Genomic DNA, 21,892 nt, shown 5'->3' with positions numbered 1-21,892 from the left:
AGTTTACAGAATTGACAGGTGGCAAGGAATACGACTGGTTCTTTAAAAATAGAATAATTCAGATTCCAATCTTCATTTAAACACAGGAAGAAATAAACATCGGAAAAATAAAACCCTTCACTCCACCAGGATTCTGATTGCCAGATGGACAACAGAATCGACTGCTTCTTGTACTGTGACAACCCAATAGAAAGAGTTAGAAATGTACGGGTCTTTAAACATTCCCCTCTCTGAACTGTAACTGCAGTTCTATGTTTCTCATCAACCAGCTGTGAACTAATTACAAGAACTTCCCAACTAGTCAAGGCTCCTTTTCCAAGCATATGGATCTAATTAACTCAAACTGTTGCCGATTTTAATCAATCTTCCATCAAGCAGCTAAACTTGCAAGAAATCTCCTCTCATGCAACAAAAGGAGCGTAGGAGAGCAAGAAAAAGTGGGGGAGATAATAGCAGAGATTGGGGGGGGGGGGGCAGGAAAATATGGGGGAGGGGGAAGCATGCAAGACAAGCACAGATGAGAACTGTTTCAGAAGTCTACCAGGATTTGTACTGGCAAATAGCGTCAGCTATTTATTACGTACTGAGAACAAAAGGCTCAAATTAAGTTTTATTGAGAGTTAGTCAAAATCAAAAGGTGTTCCAGGTGCACCCTATACCCTGAAGTCCTTCCTACCATGTTTCCCCGAAAATAAGACACTGTCTTATATTAATTTTTGCCCCCCAAAATGCGCTAGGTCTTATTTTCAGGGGCTGCCTCATTAAACGCCTCCTTTCACCTTCGCAGCAAGCAGCAGCAAGGCAGGCCACTCCTTCCTTCCGTGTCCCGCCCTCGCCTGACGTAACGTCCATGAGTGCGGGGCATGGAAGGAAGGAGAGGTCTGCCCTGCTGCTGCTTGCTGCGAAGGTGAAAGGAGGCGTTTAAGGTTAGTAACGGGAGCGACGGAGGTGGGTGGAGGGGGGGCCCGGCGACCTCGGGTGGGGGGGGGGGCGGCCCGGGGGCGGACTTGTCCGACTCTTGGCGGCCCTGCTTTCAAACAAAAATTTGCTAGGTCTTACTTTTGGGGGAGGCCTTATACCTACCAATTCAGGAAAACCTCTACTAGGTCTTATTTTCGGGGGATGTCTTACTTTCCGGGAAACAGGGTAACAGCATATCTACGGACCATTTTAGTCTCACTTCTCCTTTCCTTGTTTTCTTTTGTCCTGTTTCTTTTATTCTCTCAAAATTAATTGTAACCGTGTCACCTCTGATCTGGCAATAGCCTATCAGTGCATTGTAAGCCACTTTGAGCCTGCTAAACTGTGGGATAAACGTGAGGTATAAATGTGCAAAATAAATAAATATATCTAGACTTCAAAAGCAATTGTAAAAAAAAAAAACGACATGTTTCGGCATCCACAGCACCCGAATAAGGAGTGAATGTTGCATTAAAAGTAAGTCAGATAATAATAAACGCACCTACAAGGAGGTACCACCTGACACTGCCATAAAGCTACTTCCTCTTTTAGGGGTCCTTTTACAAAGGCGCACTGACAAATGGCTTGCGGTAGTATAGGTGCGGGTTTTCGGCGCGCACAAATCCATTTTTCAGCGTGCCTGTGAAAAAGGCCTCTTTTTTTTTTTTTGCTGAAAATGGACGCGCATCAATTTTGGGTCTGAGACCTTACTGCCAGCCACTGACCTAGTGGTAAAGAATCCGGGCGGTAATGACCTACACTTGTCCGAAAATAAAAAATATTTTTCAGACGCGCGTATCGGATGTGCGCCAAAAATAAAATTACTGAAAGAGCCACGCAGTAGTCGGGCGGTAACTCCATTTTGGCACGTGTTAGGTGCGCGTAGACGCGGCTTAGTAAAAGGACCCCTTAGCTATTATTACTGTCATTTTCGGATAAATTGTAATTCCTAGGTAACTGTTTTAACTCTTGATCTGTAATCCGCCTTGAACTTTATGATATAGGCGGAATATAAGAGATAGGTAAGTGAATGTATGTAGCGATGTGACCAAGTGAACTGCAAGCTTTATTGCGGAGAGTTCACTTGGGAACATTGCTACAAGCTGGAAAAGCTGCTTTTGCAGTTTTATTGAAGTACCGTTTAAGGGCCTTTTATCTGTGTCAAGTTGGTACCTTCCAAAAGGGGGAAATATTATTTTCTGACTCACTATTAATGTAACGTTCGCCCCCGATGCAGGCGCTGTGGACGCAGAAACATGATGGGCTGTTTTTACAATTGGGTTTGAAGTCTAGATATATGCACCTGGAACAACTTTTAGACCTGTGTTTACAAAGGCATGCTACGGGCGCGTTAGCGTTTTTAATGCACATTAATGGTTGATGCACATTAAATGCTAATGAACCCATAGGAATGTATTGGCGCGTTAGCGTTTAATGCAACTTAACGTTAAAGGCAGCGCATTAAAAACGCTAACACGGATTAATAACATACCCTTTAATTTTGATTAACTCTCAATAAAACATCTTTTGAGCCTTTTAAACTGCCTTGCTGCTCCTTTTGTTCTCTGCATTCACCTTGCAGTTGGTTATTTCTTCTGGTTTTTTTTTGCCCTGTGAATTTATTACGTACTGCCAACAGGTAATGGTCTAACAAGGCTGTTGTGTATATATATGTTGGCTAGAGGAGTAAATTGTAAGAGAAATGGCTCTACTCTCAACTGTGAGGCGTTAGCTTACTGCTTTACAGCACCGTCTCTGCCACCAATAAGCTTTAACTGACAATTCTTTAGAGTAAATTATGACAATTTTGTCAAACTATATGAAAAAATATCCAGCAAAAGTCCCAAGCACTTTAGACTCTGTTGTATCACAACTATTTCTGTTCTGGTTTTGATGGATGGGTCTCTCTCTTTTCAATAAGCCTGGGCTTCCTTCATTATCAGTATTTCTTGCAGTAGGCTTTTATTAGCAGCAAGGATATAAGCAGTGAATAATATCCAAACTAGAGGCTTTATATAGTATAGGAAATCGATATCGTCTACAGCTATGTGCCAAGAACTGATAGAAAGGAAGAACGACTAGAAAGAACCTCCAGCTATGAGTCAAACTATCGCAGAATAAGAGACGAGAAAAAGCATCACGTTGCTACCAACATTTCAGATTTTTCTGTTAGAGATATTGGGATTATGAAGGGTAAAACAAACACTCTTTCATTACTGCTCCAGTGACCATTTGTTCTACCATGCTATAAAAACCAGGAGCAAATTAATACACAGTGGAACTGCCCCAAATGGCCAGAACTTAAGATATGAGGTTTGGTAATATCCAGCAGATCATAGTGAAACAGGTTTAATAAGACCTATAATTCAAAAACATTATTAAAAAAAAAAGAACAACAACAACATAAAATTAAGAAACATTTGTTTGGAAAATAAGTACATGGGAAATGTTAACCACCCCCAATATCCAGTACAGCTAAGAAAAAATCACATATTTTATTTTGTTACATTTGTACCCTGCGCTTTCCCACTCATGGCAGGCTCAATGCGGCTTACATGGGGCAATGGAGGGTTAAGTGACTTGCCCAGAGTCACAAGGAGCTGTGCCTGAAGTGGGAATCCAACTCAGTTCCTCAGTTCCCCAGGACCAAAGTCCACCACCCTAACCACTAGGCCACTCCTCCACTGTTGCTACTATTTGAGATTCTACATGGAATGTTGCTATTCCACTAGAAGTCAGCCCTTGCAGATCACCAATGTGGCCGCGCAGGCTTCTGCTTCTGTGAGTCTGACGTCCTGCATGTATGTGCAGGACGTCAGACTCACAGAAACAGAAGCCTGCGCGGCTGCAAGGGCAGGCTTCTACATGGAATGTTGCTAGTGGAATAATAACATTCCATGTAGAATCTCCAATAGTAGCAACATTCCACGTAGAATCTCCAATAGTAGCAACATTCCATTTAGAATGTCCAACAGTAGTAACATTCCATGTAGAATCTCCAATAGTAGCAACATTCCATGTAGAATCTCCAATAGTATCTATTTTATTTTTGTTACATTTGTACCCTGCGCTTTCCCACTCATGGCAGGCTCAATGCGGCTTACATGGGGCAATGGAGGGTTAAGTGACATGCTGAACCTATTTAAGTGACCTACAAAATGTAGACTTTCATTTGAAATGGATTTTGATCAAAATATTTGCATAGAGTGAGGCAGTCATGAGCTCCACAAACTGATACAAATAAATTCAGAAGTCACACACAATGAGTTTTTAGCATTATCTAGAGAATAAGAAAAAGCAATGGCAACTCTTCATTATTCTAGGTGGCTACTCTCGGCTGAAAACTTACATTGGTTAAAGAAAAACTGCCATTCACTCAGGTTGTACTCATGAATGTTGTAGAAAACAGTGATAAAATTCAACTCAAACTAGATTTATAGAAACATGATGGCAAATAAGGGTCAAGTGGCCCAGCCAGTCTATCCATCCTCAGTAACCACTAACTTTTCCTTTTCCTAGGGGATCCCACGTGCCTGTCCCACGCTTTCTTAAATTCTGACACAGTCCTTGTCTCCACGACTTCCACCAGGAAGCCATTCCACGCATTCACCACCCTTTCCGTGAAAAGGTTTTTTCTTAGATTCCTCCTAAGCCTAAGCCTGTTTCCTCTTAACTTCATCCTATGCCCTCCCATTCCAGAGTTTTCCTTCATTCGAAAAAGGCTCTCTTCCTGTGCATTAATGACACCAAGATATTTAAACATCTCTATAATATACCCTCCCTCCTGCCTTTCTTCCAGAGTATACATGTTGAGGTTCATGAGCCTGCTCCTATATGTTTTATGACAGAGACTGCTTATCAATTTAGTAGCCACCCTCTGCACCAACTCCATCCTGTTTGTATCTTTCTGTAGGTACGGTCTCAAGAATTGCCCACAGTACTCTAAATGGGGCCTCACCAGAGACTTATACAAGGACACTATCACCTTTTATTTCTGATGGCCATCCCTCTCCCTATGCAGCCAAGCATTCTTCTGGCTTTGACTGTCGTTTTTTCTACCTGCTTGGAGTCCGTAACGTCATCAGACACTCCCAAGTCCCGCTCTTCTTTCATACACAGAAGCACTTCACCCCCCTATATTGTACCGCTCCCCTGGATTCTTGTAACCCAAGTGCATGACAATCCAAGTTGCCAATTATCTGACCATTCTTCAAGCTTCGTTAGATCTTTCCTCATGCCATCCACACCCTCCGGGATGTCCACCCTATTACAGAGTTTGGTATCATCCACTAAGAGACAAACCTTACCAGACAACCCTTCCACAATATCACTCACAAAGATGTTAAAAAAGCCAGCCCAAGGACTGACCCCTGTGGTACACCTCTGGAAATATCCTTTCCCTCAGATCAAGCTCCATTTACCACTACCCTCTGTCTCCTTCCATTTAACCAGTTTTTAACCCAGTCAGTCACTTGTCCCATACCAAGGGCACTCAGTTTATTTATTAGTCGCCTGTGCGGAACTGTGTCAAGGCTTTGCTAAAATCCAAGTATTCCGTAGTAACATAGTAAATAACGGCAGATAAAGCCCTGAATGGTCCATCTAGTCTGCCCAACAAGATAAATTCATAATACTCATAATACCACATCTAGCGCACCTCCCAAATCCATCTGTTTGGTCACTCAGCCAAAGAAGTCATCAATCAGGTTTGTCTGACACGATCTGCCTCTAGTGAAGCCATGCTGCCTCGGGTCCTGCAGTCCATTTGATTCTAGAAACCTCACAATCCTCCGCTTTAGAAGTGTTTCCATTAGTTTGCTCCTGGGTTTGTAAAATATTTCATTATTTAATCAATCTGCCATGGAAATATACATTTCATCTACTAGAGATATAACTGAAGATGGTATGGGTATAGGTCATAGATTTGATGACTACCTTCAATATAAATCTATTGAAATAGCAGATATTTTTCAAGTTTCTTCAAAGATTTTCTTTCCTGCCCTTTAAACAAATGTCCGAGCGGTTTACAGTCTAATTAAAAAGTGGAAAGAGATGAGAAATGAATATCGACAACAACGTTTAGGGAAGGGGGAAGAACTACAATTTCAAAGAGAGAAGAGGGGGAGGGAAGCACATAAAGACAACAGTCTCACATCCAGCAATTCTCGCAATCAGATTTAAGCATCAGTGAAAAGGAATGTTTTATAATTGACCTTAAATTGTTGTAAGGATGTTTGGAGTCTGAGATGTTGCAGCAATAGATTACAGAGCTCCGGTTCTTGGGCCACCTGGTGGAGTCATAAACAATTTCCCTAAAGAAGGGCACGATGAGCTGGTTTTGCTGTGACAATCTGAGTGCTCCAGACTGTCAGTAAAGAGTTAAGATCTGGGAGAGGAATAGAAGTTTGCCAGAGGTGTAGATCTTATATAGTAAAAGGATTATTCTATATACAATGTGATGTAAAATCGGCAACCACTGGGCTTCTCTCAGAAGTGGCGTAACTTGATCATACTTTCTATGTCCTGTAATTAGTTTGATGGCTGTGTTTTGAAGGTGTTTCAGACTCTTGACCCTTATTCCTTTGTAGAGAGCATTGCAATAAATCGTTCATTAGTGATCACACAACTCAACAAGAATGTTCAATGCAGAAGGATGTAATAGTGACATAGAATGAACCATCCTAAGCTTATGAAATAAACAATTGACAACTGCAGAGATTTGAGAAATGAATGTGAGAGGGTTATCATGATCACACCTAGGATCCTTGCATATTGACTAGTCTGGCTGCATTCTTGGTTTGTTCCACTCATGGCTCTGATTTTGCATTCATTACCACAATTCTTGGGCATATTGGTGCTTCATATAAGTATGGGATTATATGATATTTAACTGTCATTTAGTTAGTTTAGTTTATTAGTGTTTGCTGTACCGCCTTTGCCAACTTAGCAGATCAAAGTGGTTCCCAAAAAAAATAAAAAACAAAAAAAACAGAGGAGATAGAAAAGAACTACAATCTATATATATAAAACTCACCCTCAACGTTCTATTATCTGATGACATCACTGAAGCCAAGGTTCGTAAGTTCGAAGCTCTGAAGCCAACAAAATCACAGTCTCGGGGCCCCGCCCTCGCATCAAACGTTATGATGTTGAGGGTGGAGGCAGAGCAATTCACTCACATCGACGACGGCCAGGGCGCCGCAATGGGCCACCCACTGACGACGAAGGTGCGTTGGGTGGGGGGGCCACAGTCACACATCGACGGCGGCCACGGCGGCGCAATGCCCTCACTAACAACCAAGGTTCGTTTGGTGGGGGAGGGGGCCACAAGAAAGCCTTGCTAGCGCGTTTCATTGGCTCCAGAAACGGGCCTTTTTTAACTAGTATTTATAGAAAAGATAAAAGCCATACATACAAGCTACAATCAGGGGCGAGATTGGACCAGAGAAAGGGAATGGGGGGGGGGGGGGGGGGGGGGGGGGAAGGGAAGGGAAAAAAGGGGCAGGGGGTAATGTACACCTGGAAACGAAATAGCCAAATACAGAAAAGAAGAGAAAGAAAAAAAACCCGGTTAAGTGGTATCAAAAGCTAAGGTAAAAAGCCAGGTCTTTAAGGCTACTTTAAATTTACCATACAATGATTCATATCTGATTTCTTTCGGAAGAGAGTTCCAATGAAAGGGAGCAGCAAAAAAGAAGGCACAGTGGCGTGTGGACTCCAAGCTGGCCTTTTTTGGCACAGGGAGACCCAAGTGCAAGCAGGAGAATAGGGAATAGTACGACTAGAAAGATAGTCTAAAAGCCCTAAAACTGAGCGTGAGAAGTCTGAACAAGATTCTTTGTTCAACAGGAAGCCAATGACGTTTTGTTTTGTTAACAGAGGTGAAGACTGCTCAGAACGACGACGTGCGTGACAGATAAGATGAACAGCTGTGTAAACTTCACTGTGTTGCTCAAGGTGTTTTATAAGATACACAGATTGTATTTGATATAGTCCGTAACTACGCATTGCATATACTATGCACAAAAGGCAGCTATATTGTTCAGGGATGGTTTGTTTTGACAGGCGTGGGTAGACTGCACACAGAATGTGAAAGGTACGTGACAGTAAGAGCGAGCGGCAGTTAGACTTGGCTGAAGCTGGGATGGATGAATCTGACAAAGTAGTAAAAATTCATGGTAGGCTGGTCTACCTGTGTCCTAGGATTTTAGGTGGGGTGGGGTGGAGTTGAGGGCTGGACATCAAGGTGGCACAGTAAAGCACAGTGGCATGACCTGCTTGTGCTCCGGTAGGCCAGGTGGGTTATTTACCACAAGCAGGGAAGCAGACAGACTGACTGACTCCAGCAAGCGAGTCCACCTGTACTTTTGCAATTGGCCCTTTTTAGTATCCCAAGGTAAGTGTAGTTCAAGGGGGTAATTTTATGAAATCATTTTCTCACATATGTGGCCACTTATAAACTACATATAAAATACTGATCAGTGTAGAAGTACATGAGATGACATGGCAGTGCATACTTTGCCAGTAAGCGTGAACAGGGATGACGTTTGGGTGAAACATGGGAAAAATTCGGTGTGCACTAAATTATAAAATATGTTAATCTATGCACATACATGAATAATCCAGGTGTAAATGTCTGCAACTGCAAGGTAGACATGATTTCTGCCACTTAAGCTAGTATTTTATAAAGGAACATTGAGTAGGAGTCTAAAGGACCCTTTTACTAAGCTGCGCTAAAAAGTGGCCAGCGCTATCACTAGCGTGAGGCTTTCACATATGCTGAGCCCACTTTTAGCGTGGCTGTAAAATGGCCGCATTTTGTCAATTAATGGCCACATGCTAATTTCCCTATTAGCGAGTGGCCGTTAGTGTGGGAGCACTTCTCAACGCCTGTTTTCTAGGAGGTAAGGGCTCCTGTGCTAATCACATGCTAATTGGCTGGCGTGTGGCAATGTAGCCGCGCTAACACATTAGCACAGAATACACCCACTCTCCGCCCCCCAATATACCTCCCGCGCTAAAAAATAAAAAAATGCATTTTTTAGCGCGCAGGAAGAGTGCATGCAGATGCCAAAACTACCATGGGACTCCTGAGCGTAAACACAGTTAGCGCTGAGCAGAAGAGTAGCCTAATGGTTAAGTGGAGGAGTGGCCCAGTGGTTAGGGTGGTGGACTTTGGTCCTGGGGAACTGAGGAACTGAGTTCGATTCCCGGCACAGGCAGCTCCTTGTGACTCTGGGCAAGTCACTTAACCCTCCATTGCCTGCCGCATTGAGCCTGCCATGAGTGGGAAAGCGCGGGGGTACAAATGTAACAAAAATAAATAAATAAATAAATAAAAATAATGGTTAGTGCAGCGGGCTTTGATCCTGGCAACCTGGGTTCAACTCCCACTGCAGCTCCTTGTGACACTGGGCAAGTCACTCAACCCTCCATTGTCCTAGGTACAAAAATTTGATTGTGACCCTCTAGGGACAGAGAAAGTACCTGCATATAATGTGTACAGTGCTGCGTATGTCTAGTAGCGCTATAGAAATGATTAGTAGTAGTAGCAGCTGCAGCTTAGTAAAAGGGCTAAAGAAGTGTCTAACTATTACCCTCTTAAGTCTACTGGGTGTCTAGTTACAAATACCAGACAAAGAAAAACAACAAAATGGGAATGTTAGTCTCTAAAGAAGGCTGCTGCTTGGCTAGAAAACATGCAAATTAAACGATACGCCAATCTCCTCGCACTGCTAAGTGGTATCAGTCCAGAAAATAACTTGGCAGATGGGTTTTAAGTATCTCAAAGATTGCCTAATGACCAAGTTGACATTGTTTACCAATTCAGTGATTTCCTCTTAATTCCACATGCTGAGTAGAGAGAAGCCACAGCTGAATTGCTTGCCCCTGTGCAACATGCTACCACGACAGCTATCATGAGATAATTATGCCAGCTAGGACCAACAGCAAATATAGCGTCCTGCTTCTTGTATTACTGTGCAGCATCTTGATAAACCGAGCCAAGTGCTTTTATCCCCTTCTGATGACTGCAACCCAATTAAAGGAGAGCTGGGTGACAGATCCTGCGCTAAACGCAGCTCAGCAGCAGCGCTCAGCAGCTCTTGCCTGTCCGCTTTATCAAAGCTGTCACTTCTCCCATCTCCAGGAATTGGTAATAAAAAAGAGATTTGATTTGCTTCTAATAGGTGTCAAGATAAAATCAATGACTTGTCTGAAATCTGGGTAATTTCAAACTGGCAGGTTCTCTGCCATGAAGCAATTTACACAAAAAGTGACCTGGGGGGTAGGGAGGGAGGAAGGATGCAAGAAAGCAGCTTCAGAGTCGAACGGTCCTGCAAAAACACAAACAGAATCTGATGGCAGAAAATCAGTTGTATAACTACGACGTTTGCATTCAACAGAACAAGTGAATTTTGTTTTACTTAAATATTGAGAATTAAGATGAAGAATATTTCTGCCATTCTCACTTTCCAGATGCAAGTTAAGGTAGGTTAGCTATTTAAATTGTTTTGGCCCAGATTCCAAGATTAGTTTAGATAAGTCCTGGCTCTCCTGAAATCCTCAAGTTCAAAGAGACTAAATAAATACTGCATACGGGATTTCAGAGCTGGAAGAAAGACATATTTATTGATTTTTGTTACATTTGTACCCCGCACTTTCCCACTCACGGCAGGCTCAATGCGGCAGGCTTGCCCAGAGTCACAAGGAGCTTCCTGTGCCGGGAATCGAACTCAGTTCCTCAGTTCCCCAGGACCAGAGTCCACCACCCTAACCACTAGGCTACTATTTGAGATTCTACATGGAATGTTGCTATTCCACTAGCAACATTCCATGTAGAAGTCGGCCCTTGCAGATCACCAATGTGGCCGCGCAGGCTTCTGCTTCTGTGAGTCTGATGTCCATGTCAGACTCACAGAAACAGAAGCCTGCACAGCCTTCTACATGGAATGTTGCTAGTGGAATAGCAACATTCCATGTAGAATCTCCAATAGTAGCAACATTCCATGTAGAATCCCCAATAGTAGCAACATTCCATGTAGAATCTCCAATAGTATCTATTTTATTTTTGTTACATTTGTACCCTGCGCTTTCCCACTCATGGCAGGCTCAATGCGGCTTACATGGGGCAATGGAGGGTTAAGTGACTTGCCCAGAGTCACAAGGAGCTGCCTGTGCCTGAAGTGGGAATTGAACTCAGTTCCTCAGGACCAAAGTCCACCACCCTAACCACTAGGCCACTCCTCCACTGTTGCTACTATTTGAGATTCTACATGGAATGTTGCTATTCCACTAGCAACATTCCATGTAGAAGTCGAGATCACCAATGTGGCCGCGCAGGCTTCTGCTTCTGTGAGTCTGCGCAGCCTTCTACATGGAATGTTCCTAGTGGAATAGCAACATTCCATGTAGAATCTCAAATAGTAGCAACATTCCATGTAGAATCTCCAATAGTATCTATTTTACTTTTGTTACATTTGTACCCTTTGCTTTCCCACTCATGGCAGGCTCAATGCGGCTTCCATGGGGCAATGGAGGGTTAAGTGACTTGCCCAGAGTCACAAGGAGCTGCCTGTGCCTGAGGTGGGAATCGAACTCAGTTCCTCAGTTCCCCAGGACCAAAGTCCACCACCCTAACCACTAGGCCACTCCTCCACATATAACATAGTAAAACGTTGTCAAATGCTACATGTACAGTAAACTATTCCACAGCAAAAAGAAAGAATACAGTGATTGAACTGCAGGGCTCTGATGCAGAAGAAATCCTGGGAGATGAGTTCAAAATACTCTTCTTCCGCTGACATTTTGAATGACCTTGGAAAAAAATAGTTGAAAACAACGTATTGGTCTTAATCCCACTCACCACCCTTCTTTACCCACAGAGGCCTCATGTAATCATTTCACAACTTCTTACCTCAACTGTCTGCTGCCTATATTCTAGGCTGTGTTAAAATGCCCTTTTACCCTCCTTATTCCATGCTGCAGTGGTTCTACCAAATAAATCAAGTATAACTTTAAAAAAGAAAGAATGCTTTGGAACAAGAGTGCAAGGGAAATAGACTCAGAAGCAACATCACAAAATCTTTCTTCCCTTAAATGCTGATAGATGCACGGGATGGACTCCTTGTGAAGGCAGTAGAAACAGGGCCGCCAAGAAGGGGGGGGGGGACCAAAATTCCCCAGGCCCGGGCCTCCAAGGGGGGCCCGGTGCTGGGGTCAGGCGGCCGGTGCTGCAGTCCCCGGTCTCACCTGCCTGCCCTCGGCTCCGTCGACAGCCCCTCTCCGACCGCCAGCAGGTCTCCTGCATTAAAATCGGCAGCGCCTCAGCTCCGTGTGGAAAGGCAGATTGCCTCCCTTCGGGCCCTCCCTGTGTCCCGCCCTCGTCTGATGTAACTTCCAGTTTCCGCAAGGGCGGGACACAGTGAGAGAAGGCCCGAAGGGAGGCGATCTGCCTTTCCACAATAAAGCATATAAATAATCAGGAGGGAGAGACAGATCAATTAAATTCTCCTGAGAGTTTGGACCTTAAAAAATTCTTGGAGTCCTCTCAGGATAATATTATTAAAAGGGTCCCCCCGTTGTTGGTCTCTCTTAGCAATACTGAGAAGATGATGCTGGTTTTAAAGACATACTTTAAAAAGAAGACATTACCTTTCAAACTATTCTTTTTGTTTCCTGACATATCCAGGCCTACTCAACTGAAATTCAAGGCCCTCTTAATGCTCAAGCCTAATGACTTGGCAGTTGGAAACACCTTTTTCTTTTTATAACTTTATTGCAAAAATAAAGGGAATGGGGAAACGGAATTGGGACTTGATATACCACCTTTCTGTGGGTTTTGCAACTACATTCAAAGCAGTTTACATAATATATACAGGTTCTTATTTGTACCTGGGGCAATGAAGGGTTAAGTGACTTGCCCAAAGTCACAAGGAGCTGCAGTGGGAATTGAACACGGTTCCCCAGAATCAAAGTCCGCTGCACTAACCACTAGGCTACTCCTCCACAAAATATAAAATGAAAACATCAAAAACAATGGAGGATGACACAAACATGGAGTGGAGGAGTGGCCTAGTGGTTAGGGTGGTGGACTTTGGTCCTGGGGAACTGAGGAACTGAGTTCGATTCCTGGCACAGGCAGCTCCTTGTGACTCTGGGCAAGTCACTTAACTCTCCATTGCCCCATGTAAGCCGCATTGAGCCTGCCATGAGTGGGAAAGTGCGGGGTACAAATGTAACAAAAAAAAAAAATTTCCCCCTCCCACTTCCCTTATCCCCCTAAATGCCTCAAGGTAGCAGAAGAGCTCACCCAGCAGACATCCAATGAGCGTTCAGTCTTTATTACTAAATCTCCAAGTTTGATGATAATCCTAAACCCTACAAAGATGCCCATTTTTGAGGGCCATCAATTCAGACATTAAGAAGAAGTAATCCAATTTACAAAATAACACTGTCATATCAGGTGCCATCGGCCACTTCCATGCCGCTGCTCAGTGGCGTAGCAAGAGGAGGGGGGGGGGCGGGAGGGGGGGGGGCGGGAGGGGCGGTCCGCCCCGGGTGTCAGCTCAGGGGGGGGGCTCCCTGCCAGCTCCCCCCCAATTGGCGAATCGACACCCCCTCGCGCCTGCCCTGCACGTAAAAGAAATGTGGACCGTCGGGCCTTCCCTCGCTCTATCTGTCCTGCCCTCCGCTGACGCAACTTCCTATTTCCGCAAGGGCGGGACAGACAGAGTGAGAGAAGGCCTGATGGTCCACATTTCATTTACGTGCAGGGCAGGCGCGAGGCACTGCGCCTCCCGATATTCTTTTTAAAGGTAGGGTGCGGGAGCTGGTCGGGGGGGGGAGGGGGTGTCATCGTGCTGCACCCGGGGGGGGGGGGTGCAACGGCGAACCACCCCGCCCCGGGTGGCATCCCCCCCTGCTACGCCACTGCCGCTGCTAAAGCCAATCGAGCAGCGGTAAACAGATGGACTGCCAATCTATGTTGTGAAGGCTTAACCCCCAACAGGTTTGTGATGAAACAGCTTTAAGGGGTACTAGATCCCCAATATCTGCTGCACCAATCCAATAACATCCCCCTAATAGCTTTGGATAACAGGACAAGGTCCATCAAATATGAAAAATATTTTCTACTATACCACAGTTGTGCCAACAAAGGCCTGTGCCAGATTTAAAGATCTTTAGAAGACTTTGTGCACTGTAGTACCACCGATATAACATTTTATGACCATTTCCAATCAATGTATTACCCACTGATTATTTTAGCAAATATTTAAAACTACTTCCCATTTCCGCCACTCATGCCACTCCCAGATTCCTTTCCCAGTGCTGTACATAATAGTCCAGAGGGGAATATGCCAAGACCAGCACCTGATAGATTCAGGAGATACAACCCCTACCCTCCTCCCCCTCTCATAGCCCTCTGCAATAAAGTCTCTTCCAGACTAAAATATCCTCGTGCCATGCGAGTAACGTGGAGAGGCATTTTTGATATGACGTCTAAGTCCGACTTTGCACATTTTGCACAAAATGTCCAAAATCAGAACAGGAAAGGTGGTCATTTTCGAAAAAGAAAAAAGTCTTTTTTTTTTTTTTTTAATTACTGTTTTGAACTAGGTTTTGTGCTTTGGACGTTTTGTTTTTGGTCCATTTTCAGGAAAAAAAAAAAGTGCAAAACGTAGAAAATCAAGCCATTGGGATGTAGGAGGAGCCAACATTTTTAGCAGACTGATCCTCTAGACATCCCGGAAGAGCAATGGGGCACCCTAGGGGGCACTTCTGTGCACTTCATAAAAATGCTCCCAGGTACACCTCTCACCTTTGTTCCCTTATCTTGTCTCCTGAGTCTTCCAAAACCCACTGCCCCCCACTACAAAAGGCCTTATGGGTGAAGGGGGCACCTATATGTGGGTACAGTAGAGTTTTGGTTACTTTGGGAAGGGTCACAGTTTCCACCACAAGTGTGACAGGTAGAGGGAGATAGGGACCCGAGTCCCCCACTCCTTAGTGCACTGCACCGACCACTACACAACTCCAGGGACAGGAATGCTGCTCTATAACATCTGAGTCTGTCGGAGGCTGGTCATATTTTTATTCACATTTTTAGGGGGTGGGAGGGGGTCAGTGACCACTGGGGGGGTATGGGGGGGCCATCTGGTCATTTAGGGCATCTTTTTGTACCTTATTCATTATAAAAACAGGTCTAGTTCAAAACATCTTCATTTTAGTTTTGATTTATTCCATTATTGCTGAAAAATGTCTCTCAGGAACGCCCCAATCCTGCCCTAAATATGCCCCCTTGAGGTTTGGATGAACAGTATAGAAAAACATCTGAAAAATAGGTTTTGAAAATACCGATTTGGATTTTTTTTGAGACAAACCTTCAAATGTTGCTTTATGCCACTTTTTAGATGTATTTCTCTTTCGAAAATGAGCCCCATAGTTTCTAGTTTGCCTATAATGAAAGAGGAGACACCTTTTTCTTAACATTTCCCTGCAAGTGTCCGGTTATGTATGAAAACAATTCTTATGCTTTTTTGGATCCAACGCATTTGGAAACTTTTCTTTTTGCAAAGATTTCTGTATCTGCTGTTAATTGATTGTATATGGGGGTTATTATTAAGGGGTTTAGATGCAATTTTCAGGGTTGCACACTTTTATGACGTTTTTTTCGTACAATGTGAGTAATGATAACACCAAGTGTTTCATTGATGTGGACTAAATTTAAGCTGTTTTTTTCACTGTAATATTCCTATGACACTTCTCTTTGTAAAATTAAAAAATTCTAATTAAAAAAAAGCTCAAGAAAGCAGAGAGACTCCTAAGAAGCAAAAAAAGTGAAGGGAAAGCATGACACTGCACCAGGAACGACATTAAAGAAGAGTCTCTAAATGCCTAATGGTCCGTATCTGCTGCAATATTCTATGACAATGGCAGAACAGGGTTGAGAGGTTGCAATGCTGTAAATATTCTACCCTTTGCGTACTCAAAAACAAACTCAAAAGAGACAAAGACCGAACAGCCACATTGGTACCACCAGGTAGTGACAGAAACCAACCAAGTAGTGCTAGCAGGCTGGCGGTTGTTGGTTATTATCTAGCAAGGCCACAGGCACCTAAGAAGAGAGATGATCAAGCAACAGTCAGTAACTTTAGTGGTAAGGTATGAGCAGATTGGGTGTTGTGCTAAATACAGGATCTTGTATGCTTATCTACCCTGGACAGTAGAGGACCAATAGAGAAAGCAGAACCTTGATTTGGATAAAGAATGATATGCTGCAAGACATCAAGCTTCCATAGCTGAGAGCTGCAATATATTCTTGTAGCATGGATAAGAATAATTGGGCCGACTGGATGGGCCAATTGTCTCTCTCTCTCCCATCTACTAAACAACCACATCTTGGTTTCACTCTCACCCCTGCCTTTAGAACAAAAATCTATGCATTTACCTGAAGGCTCAATCTTTCCAGCCTCATCTCTAACACTTTATTGGCTTCTTCCAGTTGACCTCGCTCTGCCTCCAGCTCCTCGATCTTCAGTCTGTAGAAATAAGAGGACAGAAAACTGAAAATTGGTACTAATGTACCCTTCTCAAACATATTTATGAGCAAATTAAATCTCCAGTATGACTTTCTACAATGATAATTCCCAAACCTGTCCTGGAGGATTCCAGCCGGTTGGGTTTCAAAACATACACCACGAATATACATGAAATAGATGGTCTACAGCATTCACGTTTTGAACGTCAATTGATTTTTCTCTCATAGATTTATGATTAACTCCTTTCAGAGACGGAAAATCTAATATCAATCGTTGCTTGTTTCGTGAATATAATCTCCTACACGGAACAAGCAATAACGTACAGTATCTGAATTTAGCCCAGATATACTTTCAAAAACTACACGACTTTAAAATAAATCCGACGCTCAACTTTCAGCAAGTGCAGATTTTTCAGTAATGTAGTAACCTTAGCATATTTTCCCTTCCTGTAGATTAATCGAGCTGTAGTATTCTGGAACAACTGAAGTTTCTTTGTTTTTTTGACCAGTATGTGAACAGTACAGAGAGGTATAATAACCCAGAGTGGGTAAAAGAACTGACTAAGCAATAACTCTGAAATTAGGGCTGAAACTAGATCCGATAGATCTAAGTTTATGCAATGCACAGAAAAATTATCTTACCCGTGCATTTACCTGATGTTCTAGAGTCAATTTAGAGTCTAGAATAATTCCAAAGTTAAGTTATTTCAGTTTAAATCATTTTTATTAGAAAGTACAGAGACACATGTTTCAAAAATATCTTTAACAGCATATCTAAAGCGAAATCATGTATATCAAGCATTAAACATTAGTAGATATTTTATGAGGAACACCCCCCCCTTTTCACCCCTATTTCACAGGTTCGTTGCCCATCTTAATACATAATCCTAGAAGCCTTACATCTATTCCCTCTCCCTTTCCCCTCGTTCTTCCCATGGTCCTATTCCCCTCCCCTCTTCCCCCCCTACCCCAATTCCTAAAAATTGCACATGAAAGAACAGTCAGCTCACGAAAAGGAAGTAGACTCTAAATGCTGTCGTATTCTGGTTAGCTTGTTCAGTGTCTGTCGTTTTATGGTGGGTTGAAGTGTATTCCAATACCTCTGCCACACTATTTGAAATGCAAGCACATCACTATCTCTGCGCGCCGAGATGGCTATCCCACAGAGCTCTAAGTTATTTCAATTGCTATTTGATTTTCCTCGGAAACATATTTCCTCATATGATATGACATGGTACTTCTATTCTGCCAACTGCCAACAATTAGGTTCAAAGCGTATTCCAAACACAAATTGGATATTACAAGTAAAATTTCTGAAATAGAAAAGTCTTTACATTTTATCAAAAAGAAGCATATATAGGCATTGCCCTTAACATAATAGGCAAAGAGCACCATAAAGGAACAGCTTGATAAGAAAAAGATAGTTGTAAAGATCTTTTGTATTTTACTCCGACAAATGATGGAAAATAAAGAAGATAATTATCTCCAGCACTAGATGAAGTAGGAGATAAATGAAAACAAACTAATTTTATCAGATAATCCAGACACAGACCATCAAAAACGTTGTAAACCCAGCAGGCTAACAAACGAAATTTGAGCATCCATAGGGAGCCAATATAACTTAACCAAACATGGAGTGGCATGATCAAATCTTTTCTTCCTAAAGACCATCTTAGCAGAAGTAATTTATAAAACCTGAAATCTTAAAATTAGTCGAGCTGACAGCAAACAGTACATACAATTACAATAGTCTAAGGAAGATAGAATAATTGATGGAACCAAAATGGAGACCTGTTTCTCTGTCAAAAAATGCATGAATACGCCTAATCCATGACACTGACCTGCAAGTATCTTAAGGGGTCTTTTACTAAGATTTTACCTTGTGGTAGAAATCAGCTGGCGGTAAACGCCGAGACGCCCATAATGGGTGTCTCAGCGTTTACCGCCAGCTGATCTCTACCGTGAGCTAAAAACGCTACCCTGGCTTGTAAGAGACCCCCTTAGAGATTTTTTTTCTACCTTCAAGCTCAAACCATGTGATAAAACTAATTCTGTGAGGACAAGTGGAGTAGGAAATCCAAAAAATGACTTTATTGGTAATATAATGACCACCCGACATGGCTGTGTTTCGGCATCAAAGCCTGCATCAGGGGTCAAAACCAGGAATATAGTGAGCTCAACTGTGGAGCACCTGTATACTCCCATACAGATGCTCCACAGTTCAGCTCGCTATTTTCCTGATTTCAAGGAAAATCTTAATTCATTCGATCTTTGGGTTATAACCAAGCGATAACTGAAGAAGATTTGTTTTGCCGAAACACGGCCGTGTCGGGTCGTCATTATAGTACCAATAAAGTCATTTTTTGGATTTCCTACTCTACTTGTTCTCGCTTTTTTGGTTTGTGTTTCTGCTATACTGCGTGAGGACCTTCCTCCTCGTTTTTTGTTTTTTAAAACTAATTCTGTGTCAGAAAGTACACACCTGCTTTCATATGTTTCCCATTATCCTTTTTGCTACCCCATATCCATTCCTTTCCATCTTCTTACGCCTACCTCCCAATGCTCATTTCCTTCTGCACCCAATTCCTCCTATGTTCAATCTACTTATCCGTTAACCCCATTAATTTTGCGTTTACTGTATATTCTTCTTACGACTTTGTAATTCTTTATATTGTTACTATGCAAGCTGCATTGAGCCTGCCATGTGTGGGAAAGCACGGGGTACAAATGTAATAAATAAATAAATAAAATATGGCTGAAAATCTACCTGCATTATGCCTTCTTTTACATGCACATATTCAAAGTCTCCAAACTACGTCTCTTACTGGACAGTACCCTAATATTACTCACTTCCTCTTTACTAAGGTATGGTCTAGCACTTCTGATATTTAAACAGCGGTAACCATCTAATTGCAAGGGCACAGTAAATACTCAAGGCAAATCAATAGACTTAAGGCTGCTATGCAGCAAATGCGACAAAGCCCATAGGAATTGAATGGGCTTTGTTGTATTTGACCTTGCCAGGAATGGCTACTGCGGCTAAATAAAAGGAGCCCATAGAAACACTGGCATCCACTTACGAAAATTTCTAGGACCAATTTAAAATGCGCTTATAATGGAGTCTGAAATGTAAATACTGGTACTCCTTTCTCTCTCAAAAATTCCAAAGCACAAGGTCGCAATAATTTTGTTTCATTAAGAAAAGTAGAATCCTGCAGTTGTTGTTGTTTACTCACCACCTCAGAAACTTAATAACTAGGGATGTTTTGTTCCCTTCCATAGCACCAACAAACCTTATAAAGCAGCAATACAGGGGGCCATTCAGAAAATGTGTTGCTTGGATAGGAAATTATTGAATGTGAAGGTAGTACATTTGCGGAGAAGAGACCATTAAAGGATCCAGATGGCAATAAGATGGTGTTAGGAAAGGAGAGAAGAGATTTCCAGCAAGTGTGACTAATAGACATTGGCAAGTACATGAATTTCTCTTGAATTACTGTAACTCTGCACAGTAGCTAAAAATCCACAGACAACATTTAGGATTTACTAGAGCCAATGTTTGACAGCAGGAAAAAAAAATCTGATTTGTTCCAGTCCAACAGGCCTTGCCACGGCTGCTACTTTAAGAAATAGATATACCCTCTTTTCCGTACTGCTTTAGAGACACATTTTTTTCGATTAGCATTTGGTCCGTAATGACGACTCAATTTTTGGCACTAAACCTGCAACTGGAATTGCAACTGCATTACCTGTCTGATTTGGTGTATTTGTACATAAGTACATAAGTACATAAGTAGTGCCATACTGGGAAAGACCAAAGGTCCATCTAGCCCAGCATCCTGTCACCGACAGTGGCCAATCCAGGTCAAGGGCACCTGGCACGCTCCCCAAACGTAAAAACATTCCAGACAAGTTATACCTAAAAATGCGGAATTTTTCCAAGTCCATTTAATAGCGGTCTATGGACTTGTCCTTTAGGAATCTATCTAACCCCTTTTTAAACTCCGTCAAGCTAACCGCCCGTACCACGTTCTCCGGCAACGAATTCCAGAGTCTAATTACACGTTGGGTGAAGAAAAATTTTCTCCGATTCGTTTTAAATTTACCACACTGTAGCTTCAACTCATGCCCTCTAGTCCTAGTATTTTTGGATAGCGTGAACAGTCGCTTCACATCCACCCGATCCATTCCACTCATTATTTTATACACTTCTATCATATCTCCCCTCAGCCGTCTCTTCTCCAAGCTGAAAAGCCCTAGCCTTCTCAGCCTCTCTTCATAGGAAAGTCGTCCCATCCCCACTATCATTTTTGTCGCCCTTCGCTGTACCTTTTCCAATTCTACTATATCTTTTTTGAGATACGGAGACCAGTACTGAACACAATACTCCAGGTGCGGTCGCACCATGGAGCGATACAATGGCATTATAACATCCGCACACCTGGACTCCATACCCTTCCTAATAACACCCAACATTCTATTCGCTTTCCTAGCCGCAGCAGCACACTGAGCAGAAGATTTCAGCGTATCATCGACGACGACACCCAGATCCCTTTCTTGATCCGTAACTCCTAACGCGGAACCTTGCAAGACGTAGCTATAATTCGGGTTCCTCTTACCCACATGCATCACTTTGCACTTGTCAACATTGAACTTCATCTGCCACTTGCACGCCCATTCTCCCAGTCTCGCAAGGTCCTCCTGTAATCGTTCACATTCCTCCTGCGACTTGACGACCCTGAATAATTTTGTGTCATCGGCGAATTTAATTACCTCACTAGTTATTCCCATCTCTAGGTCATTTATAAATACATTAAAAAGCAATGGACCCAGCACAGACCCCTGCGGGACCCCACTAACTACCCTCCTCCACTGAGAATACTGGCCACGCAATCCTACTCTCTGCTTCCTATCTTTCAACCAGTTCTTAATCCATAATAATACCCTACCTCCGATTCCATGACTCTGCAATTTCTTCAGGAGTCTTTCGTGCGGCACTTTGTCAAACGCCTTCTGAAAATCCAGATATACAATATCAACCGGCTCCCCATTGTCCACATGTTTGCTTACCCCCTCAAAAAAATGCATTAGATTGGTGAGGCAAGACTTCCCTTCACTAAATCCGTGCTGACTTTGTCTCATCAGTCCATGTTTTTGTATATGCTCCGCAATTTTATTCTTAATAATAGCCTCCACCATCTTGCCCGGCACCGACGTCAGACTCACCGGTCTATAATTTCCCGGATCTCCTCTGGAACCCTTCTTAAAAATCGGAGTAACATTGGCTACCCTCCAGTCTTCCGGTACTACACTCGATTTTAGGGACAGATTGCATATTTCTAACAGTAGCTCCGCAAGTTCATTTTTTAGTTCTATTAATACTCTGGGATGAAT

The 21,892-nt window shown here is 42.8% G+C and overlaps 1 protein-coding gene across 3 annotated transcripts in view; it reads right to left on the bottom strand.

Moving 5' to 3' along the window:
• MAD1L1 (mitotic arrest deficient 1 like 1) overlaps positions 1-21,892 on the bottom strand; it is a 1,314,438-nt gene that overhangs the window by 360,977 nt on the left and 931,569 nt on the right. For 2 of the 3 annotated variants that reach the window (XM_030212096.1, XM_030212097.1), the window contains one exon: positions 16,409-16,499. The exons of the other annotated variant lie outside the window; for it this stretch is intronic. In XM_030212096.1, the coding sequence (XP_030067956.1) occupies positions 16,409-16,499 (91 nt within the window). The remainder of the gene's footprint in view (positions 1-16,408; positions 16,500-21,892) is intronic. 3 annotated transcript variants of the gene reach the window in all.

Source organism: Microcaecilia unicolor, chromosome 8 (assembly GCF_901765095.1).
Source record: "Microcaecilia unicolor chromosome 8, aMicUni1.1, whole genome shotgun sequence".
Taxonomy (NCBI): Eukaryota; Metazoa; Chordata; class Amphibia; order Gymnophiona; family Siphonopidae; genus Microcaecilia; species Microcaecilia unicolor.
This window is presented reverse-complemented; position numbering and strand designations above follow the sequence as displayed.